The sequence below is a fragment of the Stegodyphus dumicola genome, chromosome 8 (assembly GCF_044657685.1).
Source record: "Stegodyphus dumicola isolate Sdum_Otavi_A_Nest chromosome 8, ASM4465768v1".
Classification (NCBI taxonomy): domain Eukaryota; kingdom Metazoa; phylum Arthropoda; class Arachnida; order Araneae; family Eresidae; genus Stegodyphus; species Stegodyphus dumicola.
In genome coordinates this window covers 89,779,432-89,793,732 of record NC_140775.1, presented here as the reverse complement: position 1 = coordinate 89,793,732, position 14,301 = coordinate 89,779,432, and the positions used below count along the sequence as shown (strand labels likewise).

General features: G+C 31.9%; 2 protein-coding genes across 4 annotated transcripts in view; one reads left to right on the top strand and one right to left on the bottom strand.

Moving 5' to 3' along the window:
* The window catches only part of LOC118183822 (uncharacterized), an 82,564-nt gene that overhangs the window by 34,545 nt on the left and 33,718 nt on the right, over positions 1-14,301 (bottom strand). The window lies entirely within an intron of this gene.
* The window catches only part of LOC118183821 (uncharacterized), a 92,344-nt gene that overhangs the window by 74,591 nt on the left and 3,452 nt on the right, over positions 1-14,301 (top strand). For 2 of the 3 annotated variants that reach the window (XM_035353431.2, XM_035353429.2), the window contains 5 exons: positions 208-396; positions 3,127-5,817; positions 8,257-8,442; positions 9,524-9,835; positions 13,432-13,890. In XM_035353431.2, coding sequence (XP_035209322.2) covers positions 208-396; positions 3,127-5,817; positions 8,257-8,442; positions 9,524-9,835; positions 13,432-13,890 — 3,837 coding nt within the window. The remainder of the gene's footprint in view (positions 1-207; positions 397-3,126; positions 5,818-8,256; positions 8,443-9,523; positions 9,836-13,431; positions 13,891-14,301) is intronic. The other variant, XM_035353430.2, reaches the window with a different exon arrangement.

Below are 14,301 nucleotides of genomic sequence, written 5' to 3'. Positions count from 1 at the left end.
CAGCTCTAAAGTTCACCCCTTTTAGATTTTAATTACTTTTAATATATTTCTGAGACAAGTGTTTTCTTCAGATAAAGATTTTGCAGATTTGCTGTTTTGGCGAGATACTGATGATAAGAGTAATCATCATTTCACGGCAATGGCAAATACTGTCATTCACAAACTTCTTAATTAAAAACCCACAATAATTCCCTTTCTCTTCTTCAGTAACATCGTGCAATGTGGAAGGCTACGATTTTGACGTAGGCGTTGCTGTTCCAAGTAATGGCCATTGCCAGACATGCTACTGCACCCAGGTGGGAGTTGTCTGCCGGCGTCTCGAATGTTCACCAAGTGTTCCTGGTTGTACACCCGTCATTCCTGAAGGGCATTGCTGCCCCACAGAATACAGATGCGGTGAGTTTATTTCATATTAATACTCATACTCTTTCCAACAGTTTGGGATTCCTTGTGACCTTCAATATAGGCCCATTTATATTTTTACTGGCACTCCGCCTATGTCTCAAGGTTATTACGGTTCTTGCCACTGTGACTAATGGTACAGCACGACTTCACAGTCAATTTTTAAAGGAAAACAGGGGATGAATTCTTTGTTAAGAATACTCACGATTATCTAGTTATTTATTTTGCCTTGTAAGTAATTAGGCGAAGTCACTGCGCTCGTAAAAAATTTTACAAGCAAAGCTAATATACTTTTGGATCTAAAAAAATCTTCCAAAGATATCACTGCAAAAGGGAAGAAACCCTTGTCTAATTTTTTACCTCCCAGTCAAAGGGAATATTTTTATTATTTTTAACATTTGTTCTCTCTCTTTTCTAATTATTTTAAAAATTCTGTAATTTAATTTTACTTTGTTCTACTGCTAGGGCATCCGCTAAACATGAACTATGCCTGAAAAGGTTCCGTGCGTGTGTCATAAAAAATAAGAATAATTGCATAAAAATACAATTATCATCATTTTTGTAGTTGCATATACGCTACAAATAGATTTATTGCTTCTCTTCTTCTGTCGTATGTTATTTTGGATTTTCGTATAGTTTCCATCATGATTTCCATCCTTTGCAGGTTTTTCGCATTTAATTTTTTTCATTGTCCAAATCAAATTGCTCTCTTTAATTTAGAACATCTTTCTGTAATCTTCCGCAGCCATTTTTAGCAAAACTAGTTCAAATAAAAAACAATTTATTGATCATCTTGTATGAAAAGTATGAAAACGCACTGGTAGAGTACATATTAATTTAAATCTATTACATTATTGTTTGATTTAAATCTATTACGTAGTTTAAGAGATAAATGGAACACCTGATACCGACAGAGTATCAATTTTAGTCAATCGAGATATTTACCTGGCATGAAAGTAATAGATACTTCTTTCGGGTGTTATAAAATAAGAAAACCTAACTGCACAATTGGGCATAAAATGTAAATCTTTGAAATCATGGGAAGCAAAGGGAAATTATTATCACAAGATAAATTTAAGACGGATGATTGATTATTTTAATAATAAATCTTAAAAATTTGTGAATTTATTAAAACATTATTTTCGAACTCAGTTACAAAATGCATTCCTTTAATCCAAGTCATTGTGGTCCGAAAATTCTCATAACAAAGTACATTTTGAATCTGGCACCCTTATTTCGCGGATCTGCCGCCAGGAAATAGCTATTAGCAGCCCTTCGGATTCGAAAATCGGTTAACGTTTCAGTGAACTATTTTAAATTTAAAAGTCCTCTTAATTTCTTGTATGCAACTGAATCGCAGTGAACTAAGAGACCAAGACGGAAAAATAATGATGCTAGTATTAATAAGCTTTAATCCATGCCTCTGCTTGAAAAGATACAATTATCACAAGCATTAAATAACAGAAAATTTTGCAGTTAGTTTTCAAAAGTGTCAAGAATACAGAATTAGATTGAAGTGAATAAAGTGGCGTAAACTCTGTCGTAATGGAGGCGTAAGCATTTCTTAAGAGTGTTTATTACTGTTTCTGAAGAATGTTATTATAATTTCTGCAGTAAACTAATGCTAAACTAAACTAATATAACATGAGATGGTAGTACAGAACTGCCCGACCGTTTTGTTTTTATGTTTTACATTAATGTATTGAGCATGAAACAACAATAATCTTTCATAAACTTATTAGTGAATGTATTCTTTCATGTTTTAAACTTCAGTTAATTTTTGCTCCCATAGTAATGTGTATGAGTTAAGAAATTCCGACGTTAGAGATGCATTTACTGACACACAAGATTTCTCTTTCGGCTAGATTTCCATTAAAGTCACAGCTGGTGGATATAAATGGTACCACTTGTATTGTAGAGCAACAAAGTATTAATTGTTGTCAAATTAATACTTTGTTGCTCTTTACGTTTTTATTTGGTTGACATTTTATGCTTTTATAATTTCTAAATATTATATTTGATTGTAAATTAGAGTATTGTTATTAGAGATATTTTCCTAGGATTATAATAGAATTTTAGTCGTTTAGTTTAAGGTAAATTAAATTAAAATAGATACAGCAACTACCACTTCTATTAACACACAGTGTATAAGAACGTTTTTAGTATGTGGGTTCTCTCCTGTGTAAATCAAACTTAAATTCCTGCTTAGACCGACAAGAAATTTATCGCTCCATCTGTGAAAGTATCATAAAAACCCTAGGAAAGTTTCAAACAACTATTTTGTTTAAATCTTGAACTTAATAAAATGCACAACTTGTGCGTACAAATTAAATTCTACCATTTGTGGTAATGATTAGCAGAAAAACTGAATCTATAAATTTAAATGGATTCAGAGAGAGTCTATAATATAATTGGCTTAACTAAGAGGTGGCAAATTTAATTGCGCGATCTAACTTCGGGGCTAGCAAAATGGCTAATGCCGGAATATTAACTTAATCGGACTTGGAAGAGGTAAAATTGGCGAGTGTAGCGGCCAAAAGCTCTGTATCTAAAATTTTCTAGAGCTCCGTCTTAAACACGCTTATTCATTTGCACCCTGGTGAAGGCTAACGAAAATAAGAAGTGAAAGTATAGATCCAAATCATAATAAAATGGGTTAATTAACATAAGCCGTACAAGTATATGAAATTAATATACTGAATCTGTGTAATTTTTTCCTTTCAGATCACAGGAATGTGAACAACACACAAATTCCGATTTCACATAGTACTGACAACTATGATGTAACTGTACTATCACCATCAGGAACTGATAGCACTTCTTCGCAGCCTTCAGAAATAGATCATTCTGAGTTGGTAACGCACAACTTTGAACAGAAAACTTCCACTTATAGCGATGAAATCAACACAGCTACTGAAGCAGACATTGAAAAGCAAAAAATTACTGTCGAACTGTCGGATGATTCTAATCTCGAGAGTATATCTGTAATTCCAGAAGAAAACATAGCAGTCCTTGTGCTTACAACAGAAAATGAGGATCAAGAGAGAGCTGAACCAACCGCATCATCACAAAACACCGAAGAAACAGACTCATATGAGGATATGAGTACCAGATCTACCACTGCTTTACTATCGAGTGCAAAGAATAAAAATAAAACAATTCCTCCAAAGTCTTCAGGCACTAAAATTAAAAATAAAGACACTGTTTCTACGTATTTCACTAGCCAAAATACAAAACCAACGACATCTGGAACAACCAATAATGAGCAGATAACTGACAGGGTGGATTACGGTGATGAAGAAAAGGATACTTATGCTTATGATTATGTAGAGCTGTACGAAGATGTAACTCCAAATGTACAAGAGACTTTTGCTCCGTTTGCTGATTATAGTGAAATACCATACGGTGAAAGACTTACTACAACAACAAAAGGTATAGATAGTACTACAACAGCTCATTCTAGATTAAAAACAAAAAAGAAAACGCAAACATTTCCATCTCAACATCCAACGACACAAACTCTAAAGACGAGTACCACAAAACAAGGCATTATAAATGATGGAATAACTGAAACTGAGCTATTCGCTAATCCAGATTATACATCGACCTTCACTGGAACTGAGACTGATCGATATACCTCTTTTAATCCAACTAAGTACACAATTTTCAGCACGGTTTCAGATAGAACTCGAAAACCACCAGCAGCAGAATTTACAATGCCCTCATTTAAAACAAAACAGAAAGTTACCCAAATATACAGACCATATAGACCAGATTCAGCAGGAATTCGTAAAGACGATGTGGCTCCAACCACACATTTTCGAGATGAGACAAGCCGATACATCACATCATCAGGAACAATAAAATATGAAACAGATCCTTATGACGCAACCACAATAAAGAAAGACTACCCCATTTATGTAGATGAAACAAATACTCAGACATTCAAACCATATTCACAAACCACGCAACCAAGTTCTAAAGCAACTATATATCAAAAACAAAAACTACAAAGTTCAACGCAAGCAATTTCGGGGTATAAAACAAAAAAACCCTTGCCTCAAGATATCACAGACTTACTGTGGTCTATTACTCAATTGTACAATACTCAAACATCAGATTCTTCAACAGAAACATGGTTACCAACAACGAAAACTGTTACTCACATGGAAAAAGTTTCAGGAAACACAGGATTGTCTCAGGGAACTTTGCCGCCAATAGCCCTTGCAGCACCAAAATTAATAGTAGAAGAATCAACAGTTGATACCAGTATCGGGTCTCAAGAAACAGATACTACTCAAATCCCAACAACCCAAGCCAAAGAAAATCTACCTTCTCCTAGTTTCAACTTTCAGTCTCCGGAAATAATATTCTCCAATCATGGGCCATCGTTTAATCGGAGAAAAACTCCGAATACCGAACTACCAGTCGTTATAAACAACCACAAAAAGACATCAACTCGATTTAGACCTCCTGTTCGTCCTAGACCTCCATCAACACCTTCTGCACCTCAAACTACATTTGTTGAAATCTCAAATCATCGTCCAACGAATTCTTTCAGGAGACCTCCTGGAAAGTTTCCTCCTTATCCCAGTTATGGATTTAGGCATGAACCCGATTCTCGCAGAAAACCTAGCCCTAGAGATCCTCACCACAAATTCCACAGATTAGCTCCTGAAAGTTATCCTGAACTGTCTGAAGATTACGAAGATTATTACTATGAAAGTGAACAAAATGGAGAACCAACAACTAAAGTGTTTTCCAACATCCAAGATATAAAATCTACATCCATTGATAATTTTCAAATACATCATTCTGGAAATGACGATACCACAAAATCTGAAATATATACAAACAGCTATAACTTTGTGAACAATATGACAGATTCTACACCTGAAACCTTTGAAACTTTATCTGAAATCAGCTCAGTTTCAAATACTTATCAAGAAAAAACAACAACAGAAGTAAGCATTGAAAACCTCAATTCTGTTAAAGCTGAAAATTCAGATGATGTTATCGGTCGGTCGTCTGAAGTTAAGTATGCTTTGAAAGCAGACGCTTCAGAGGAAACAGTAACTCCACACATTACCACGACAAAAATACCAACTACTTTTCAGGCTTCTACAACAAACTCTGTTTCCGTTTATACAACTGGGAAGCAAACTGAATCAAATGGTTTTAGCGAGGAAGAGAGTCTCTCTAGAACCGAATATGAAAATAAAAATGTAGTCTCTAAGTTTGCTGAAAACCGCTTTACAAATTTCGATGGAATTCCAACACATTTCGAAGAGACAAATAAAAGAACTGGCTCTCCAGATACTGAATCCAGTCGTCCTACAGCTCCTACTCGACCAACATCACCCCCACTTCCCATCAAGTCAGTCCACTCAGAGGAAGACTCCCAAGAAATTTCAGGTAAAACTCAAGTTTACAAATATTGTATGCCTTTTATAAATATATCATATTTTATGGAATACTAATAGGTTTAGTTATTTATTATAGTAAAACAAAACTGAAATGGTTGTCTTGCCATTTTAAAAGGTTTCTACCATAAAACACTCAACAACTTGAGATTTATTTAACGTTTCAGAAATTTAAAATTGTTCAAAGAAAGTATAAAATACTTTGTTTCTGGTTTTGAGTAGTTTTATGGAATACTAATAGAAATGAATTTCGACTAAAGCGGTAATAAAGCTTTTAAGCATTCATTTAAACAGATGCATGGAAATTAATCCCGGCTAGATATGATTCAGTAAAAGGCAATAAGCTGGATAATAGTTTCTATTCGATACGATAGTATGGTACATAAAACTTACTCTTAAATTACAGCATTGTCTAGCTTTAAGGTAATCAACACATCTATTTGGCTAACTACTAGATAGATTCTTACTGTTTAGATGCAAGAGTTTAGGATTAACCGAATTTTAACTAAACTTCAAAAGAACAGAGATAAAATATTAAAACAGAACTGGAAACTTTACTGGTGATCAAAATCTATAGTGCCAAATATTAGAATCTAAAATCCAAAGCAAGTACTCACAACACCACCTGCAGTAATTTACAAAGCTGAACATTCCAATGCTCTCCAATTAAGCTTTAGATCTTGCGTTTGTATCAAATACGAGCAAAGCTAAGAAAACTGCAAAGGTGCTCCAAATTCAAAAACTTGTAATATTAAATTGTAATATTGAAAACTCGCTTTCAATTTCAAGAAAGTTTGCTTTCTTCGAGCCTATTTTTTAATATTTATTTTTAAGAAACTAGATACCTTATGCGCATTGTTTATCTCAATGTATTATTTCAATTCTTCTTAAAATCACTGAAAGTTAAGTATTTTTTATTACTATGCTTAGAAAACATAACTTTTAATATACTAGTCGCTTGTGAAGCCAGTCTCTAAAATATGTATTCTAAAACAAAGAAAAATATTTATAATGATTTTAAGAACTCCATCTAATGTAATTTTATAAAAGTATATCTAATAACTGATTAATTAACCTAAAGTATTCATTTTGTGATTACACTAATTTTATCAATCTTTCCTCTCAAAAGATTTCTTGATTTCACATGCAACTGGAATTAAACAGTTGTATTACATACTACAGCTTATTATATGATTTCTTTTAATATATTTTAATAATGCTGTGAAAAGGACTGTAATTTAGGAAACGATTTCATTTGTCAATGCATAAAAATAATTTATTATTTAACAATTAAATGCAGAGAATGAAAGCATATCAGCTTATTTCTTTAATACAGATCTTTTGAACTGTATTTATTTTATATTTTGTATGTTGTTTTACTTTTCATGATATACTACTGGGAGTATTGATATTAACTCAAATATCGAATATTTCGTTTTTTTTTTTTTCCCTTTTTTATTGAAGAACTTGATGCTCGGGGACACAAAAGTATCATTATGTATATTATTTCTAAAGCAAAACTCCTATAGTTTTTGCAACGAAATTTGTCGAATCTTTGTCAAAAAACGTCGAAAAGATCAAGAAATGAGCAATGAGCCTAATGATAATATTATGAGAAATAGGACTTTATAAGCATAATGAATACTGATAATTTCCTTACGAGTTATTAGCATATTTTCAGCTAAGCAAAGCAATTGCATATAAAATCTTCTAATACAAATATAACACCTCGAAAGAGGATTTGTCTTTCGAGAAAAGTGTTAAATGCTATAAAATTGAATTGTGTCTATATCAATTATGTACCATACAGCATTAAAAAGTCTTTAATAAATTACAAAAAATATCCACAAAATTATTAATCAGATATATCACGAATTAAATGCATTTTATTGAAATAAATCAGATCAAACAGATTAAAAAATGCTATTGATATCTGTGTTTATTGCTTTTGAGTCGTTTCTTAATGAATAACAGACAGATCAAATTTGAACGTTCAAATATTTTACGCTTTACCTAATGTCGATATACTAACGGGTGGAGGACAAAAATACATTTTTTAAGTAGTAGCAACACGTTCGTCTTAAGTAACTGAACTTGTTAATCAAATATTCCTCAAATTCTCGCAAAATATGAAATGAATAAAAAACAAATTCGAAATAAAAAATTCGGTCTTAGAGGTGCACATGTTCGGGTGGAGGTTCAATATTTCGGGACTTTAGGTGCTACTAATTTCTCCACAATGCAATTAACAAGCATGCATATAGATACTTCAGTATTTAATAATAGAGATTGACAAAGCTAATATTGATACCTAAAAATGCATTTAAAAATAAAACAGAGTTTATCTTTTTCCAATTGCAACTTTTGAAATATAAATAGAGGTTTAATTATTCTAGAGATCTGTATTTAATTGTTTCAAATTTTTTTTCAGATGTCTGTTTCGTAGATGGTCGCTATTACACTAGCGGTGAGATAATAGTAAAGAGTAATCCATGTGAAATGTGTCGCTGCTTCTATGGACACCCATTGTGCCAAGTTCAACAATGTCCCTCACCTCCTGATCCATCCTGTATGCTAGAATACTTACCAGGCTATTGTTGTCCAAGAGTTACTTGTGGTAATATTTTAGCGTATGCTATTGATTTGAACCAGGTTGAAATAATTAGCTCATTATGCTATACAAAGTAATTATGTGTCATTTATTGCCTTCTAACCTTAAACCTTTGACAGTTGTTTTCCTTCCTGACGAAAGTAAGTGGCGCAAAAAAAAACTTAAAGTATAAAATTAAACACATGCTCTTAAATTTTTCTAAATATTTTATTTTACTATTTTATACCAAAACTATAACCTCAGAAAAGATTTAAATCTTATTATCCACAGTATTATTTCCCAGTGTAAGCAAATGGTAAACTTCAGCTCCGAATAAAGCATAACAGAAAAAAACTGCGATAAAAATATATGTCACACACATACAAAATTACATTTTCTAAGTTATCAAATAGGAGCAACTAAACAACAATGCTTTTTTCATCATATTCTCATTTTACATACAATGTTAACAATGTGGCCGTTCTTCTCACAGAGAGAGGAAAGCGAATTTAAAGTCCCAGTTAATCGGTATCCACTTTTATCAGTAAGACAGTATCCACTTTTAACACAAAATCACGATTAATCTGAAGGCAGTTAAAATTATGGAGAAGACAAATAACACGTGCTATAATTAACATGTAAAAATACAATTAACAATTTATAGCTATTTTTACTCCGTTTCATACAGAGAATACTGGTTACGTAAATTAAATCAATATTAAAAACAAAAAGAACATATTGTACCATATAAAATAAAAATCGCGATGAATTAATTGAAAATTTTACTACAACATGAACGTACATGAGCTATTTTTATAAATAAAAAAAAATCGGAGCTTTAAATTTGAAGCTGTAAAGTACAAGCGTTTAGATGTAATAAATACCTTAACAAACATTACTGACTTCGAGAATAAAACAATAGAAGTTATTAAATCTTAAAGAGTGCATCTTAATTATACATCAAAACAGAGATATTTGCTTATATTCTTGTTGCTAAGTCCTATTAAACTATTTGGATTATTGAAAGGTTTGCAATTCTGAGATTCATTTTTAAGGCATAAAGATGAATCAGCATACTAATTATCATTTGAATTTTTTTTATTCACAGGAATAAAATCAGACTCCGAGGAAATACCACGCGGAATGGATGTTCCTGAGCCAACAAGTCAAGAAATTCAAACTCCTATTATCACAATGGACAATCAGTGGAAACCTTTACCTCATGGTCCTATTGTAAGACCAAGTGATAAGGTTCATAAAATAGAGCAACCAACATCGGAAAATGAAAAGATAGAAGAGAATTCAAACAACCAGGATTTTAGTTCGGAAAAGAATGAAGAAAGTGTAAAACTACCTGAAGATAATACAGTTGTAAAAGCTGCTGAGAGTAATAGTGCTCCTGTGTCGTCTGAAGAACAAGGTAAAAAATTACTTTCATTTTATTTGTTTTTTTAGTAATTCATTTATTTAAAGATATGTCTTAAATATTGTAACTTTTCTGAACTATAATAATGTTTATTCCCTTCTGAAATTCTTCGCATATTTTGCACATGCTAAATACTCGCATAATTTTTCTGAAAATTTTAGGAACTAGCCTCTTCATGGCTTAGCCATCAGTGCCAAATAGAATGCTGGCCACGCAAACTGCTTTTGAAAACAAAATTCTAAACGTACTCTAATTAATATTTTTTATCATTCTTGCTTTAAAAGAGGAAAAGAATTTGTTTTATAACCCGAGAAAGTTTCAAAAATTCATATCAGATAACTTTCTGGATTTTGAAATTTGAAAGTCTTAAAAGAGATTATAATATTACTTCAGACAATAAAATTAAAAAAATTAACTTCTAAAATGAAATGCTGAAAAAATGCATGTAAATAATTTATAAGATTGAAAAAAATTATAATTGATAGCCAGTAAATTCGAAACGTCTTTCTCTCTCTTTGCCTTTTTTTACCCATAGGTCGTCAGCCCAGAAGAATTATTAATTTCGTTTTGACATTTTCCGTTGGTTCACTATAAATGTCGATGCATTTTTTTCAAATTGTTGCCACCATTAGATCCTATAAGAGCCCTGTGTTATATTTAAAGAAATCAAATAATGACGAATTTGCATAAATGTATGTATGTTTCTCGCATTGTGATAAAAAAACAACGGTACTTAGAGCCATCAAATTTTGAATAACGTACATCTAGACTCGAATATGGGCATTTGGAATTTGAAATTTGTCTTATTATCGATTTCATATTTTGTAGCATTTTAACGAATTTTTTATTAAAAAACTCAACGATTTCAAGGCGAGCAACAGCAACACTGTACGGGAAAAAAAAAAAACTTTTTATCTGCAACGAGCGAGACTGCATCGGAAATTCTAAAGATATGCTCATTTTAAAACTTTTTCGCGATATAGCTGTTGAGTTGAATTTTATGGTTTAAGTGCGAAGAACATGATATATAATAAATAAAGGTAACCTACAAAACATTAAAAAAACTCCCCTTTGGGCGTACGCAAAAATACGAAAAATAATAGTGCATGAATACTGACATCATATCTTCGAAGTCATGCTCAGAAGAGGAAACATATGATGTCCAAGGAAGAATAGAAACTTTTCCTTCTACTTAAATTATATTTCAGAATATTTTAAGTTTTCTAGAAAAACTGACTAATTAATCTTTTTAACGATCTTGTTTTAAAAGAGGACTAGGAGTTTGCTATATGACAGAGGTGGACAAGCGAGGCCCTCGCGAGCTAGTGGTACGGCTCTTATACAAATAAAATATATGTATGAAATTTGGTAAACTAAAATTACGTAATGTTCAAAAGAATGTAATTAATTTATCTAATTTCTTTGCATAAAAGTATCAGATGTTTCCGGAATATCTTTTTGCGCTCTCGAACTTTCCCTGAATTTCACCATGCGGGTTTTACTCACATTACATCTGATCATCTCTGCTATGTAATCTGTAAAAATTTCAAAACCTTTATAGCTGATGCGTTTTGGGATGATGGAAGTTTTAAAAAATAGACATAAAATAGTTGAAAATATCGAGGATTTTTGAAAATTCGCCGAAATCGGTAATTTACATTAAAATTTCAATATAAACTTCATTTAAAAAGATTTTTATTCATTATACCCGATGGTTTAAACAGTGAAATTCTAAGAATTTCGGTTTACTCGTTTAGCAAAATTATCAACAAAAAGTTATTTCAACGTTAAACGAAAGAAATCGAAATAGCTTTTTGAAATGTTTGGAATTCGAGGTGCATTCCTTCATCATCTGAACAATATACATTCCAAATATCAAAGCTCTTGATAACCAAATATCGGGGCCGCATGACGCGGACTTTATAGTCTCTGCGCTATGCGTCGAACTTGCATACTCATAGATTCTTCATTTTAAAACAATAAACACTGCATCTAAACTTCATTTTTACTTGACATTGAGATTGCTAATTATCTGATCTTCCTTTCAATAAATAAATATCCTGATAGCTAAAACGTACAGCTTTTACAGCATTCATTATGAAGTCAACCCTCTATTAACCGGGAACGACATCCATGGTTAACCCAGATCACTACTATGTTAGGATGGTTAAAATCATAGCAAACAGGAATAGTCCATAGTTAACAGAAAAATACTTTTAATAAATTTACCTGTATTTTCAAGCAATTTAACCATATGAAGCAAGAAAATAAAATTAATAATTTATATCGCTATTTTTATAAATTTGCTATACGAAGCAAGCAAGTTAATTTAAAAAATTCAAAATAATTTCATTTAGTTATGTAAATTAAACCGATATTCAAAACAAAAATAATACTTTTCAAATCAAAAAAGAACAATGTTTTTAGTTTGCCTAACTCTCGTATTTTGATAAGAGCTAGTGTGAAACAGATTTTAATGACTGTATACTTGATTTCTTTCACAAATAAGAAATTTATTTTTAATAACAGATATAACGATATTTATATATTCAGGATTACGTGTAATTTTTAATTATGTTCTCTTTTTGATAAAGACAGTTTCCAAATACTGTAACATCATCTGCTATCAATATTGGGAATGCAACCATTTTTCTTTTTCTTTACATAATTACCTGCAGAGGTTTGTTTTTACGCTAATAGTTTGTGATAGTATTTTTTTCATAATAAAAAATAATTATAATAAAATATATATATTCCATAATAATAAATTTAACCTTTTTTTAAGGTGGGGCCTGTTTAGTCCGCAATCTGATTACCCGCCCCTTATCAATCGACAGTTGATTTTATATCGTTAAAGCTTCTCCGCAGCAAAAGATCTTAGAAAAATTCAGTTTCTAAAGGTTTCGGTTTAATTAATTTCATGAAAGAAATATATTTCTTTCGTTTATATGGCACAAAAATAATTGATGGTTAAAGGTTCTTTTCATAACACGAGTATTCTAATATAAAAATTATTTTTGTGTTAGCCCTTTTTATCCAGAAACATTTCGAAAAACATTATTTTTAACTTAATCCGCATCGGTCATTTCTTCTACTCATCAAGAAGCTGCCTACCATGAGCAAATGAACGATTAGAGCCCTAATCAATGTTGATTTCTTTTACGTTGAACTTCAGTGAAATAGACAGAATTCGTATAAAGTTACATAATTTCCTCAAGTTTAATGTAAAGTATCAATTAAATTTGTTCAGAATATCCTCCATAAAATTATCCTTCAAGAGACAGATAACTTCCAGCACACAATCAGCTTCTCGGCTATTTATTTAAACAGCTATTTCTGTATTTCTCTCCTTAATATTCTCAGCTTCTCTATGATCTTGAGCAAACCATTTGTTTAATTTTATTTATTCTTAAATTTCTGTGTCTACGTGCTCTAATAATAAATCTATCCACACTTTGTCGCATAACAGTAGATCTCTTTCCCCCTTCATTGAAAATGATGTTTTAAAAACCGTTAATACGTATATTATAATGTCAGAAAAACACTTTCATTAGCTCAGTAAATAAACTAAAATGTTTTTTCTCGTTCAGCAGCTCATGTGGAACTTACTACCACCTCTTCGGCAATAATCACCACCATCATCTCCGATGCAGCAACTGCGAGTCCTTCACCCATCTTAGCAACAACAGAAGACAGTGGGACTACTTCTGCACCTACCACAACCACAACAATGACAACAAACAAGTCTTTAGAGCCTATCTTCAACCACACTGCGAGCGAAAAAGAAAACATTTCAAAGAACAAATCAGGAATCCATGATAATTCCAGTGGAGTCAGAAAGATTTTGGACGAAGTAGTTACTCTGCCTCCATCAAAGGTGGCCTTGTCTCCTTCGGGAGATGCAAATATAAGCACAGTATTACCCATCATTCCAACAGTGCAATCAACAACAGGCTCCACGATTTCCCCTGATGATGAATTGGAGACAATGCCTAATATCGTTCTGGGAGACTTGCCTGCTGAACTAGGAGGCAATCTTAAGGTCTCAGGTATGTGGTACGAAGTTACAGTATAATATAGAGTAAAACTCGTTAAACACGGTTTCCCACCAAGTTTATTTCACAAACTTCCAAATGTTTTCCTATTACGATAATGTTAAATTTTTTCGCATAATACGTACCACGTTGAAAGATTTTAACATTGAAGAAGCTTTAGAAACAATTTCCCCTGTTTTTAAAGTATTTTCTAAAGAAATTCTTAATGAATGCATATTTTAACTAGAAACGAAAACCATCAGTCTTGTTTTCAGAATGATAGCAAAGTTTATTTTGATAAATATATCTTTCTTACGTTAAAATATGTCCTATACCCTTACAGTTTCATTTGTATTGAACAGAATATGCAAAAAAGAGACGTTTCAAATGGCATTGACCCTTAAGTCTAAAAATTAGACTTAAGGT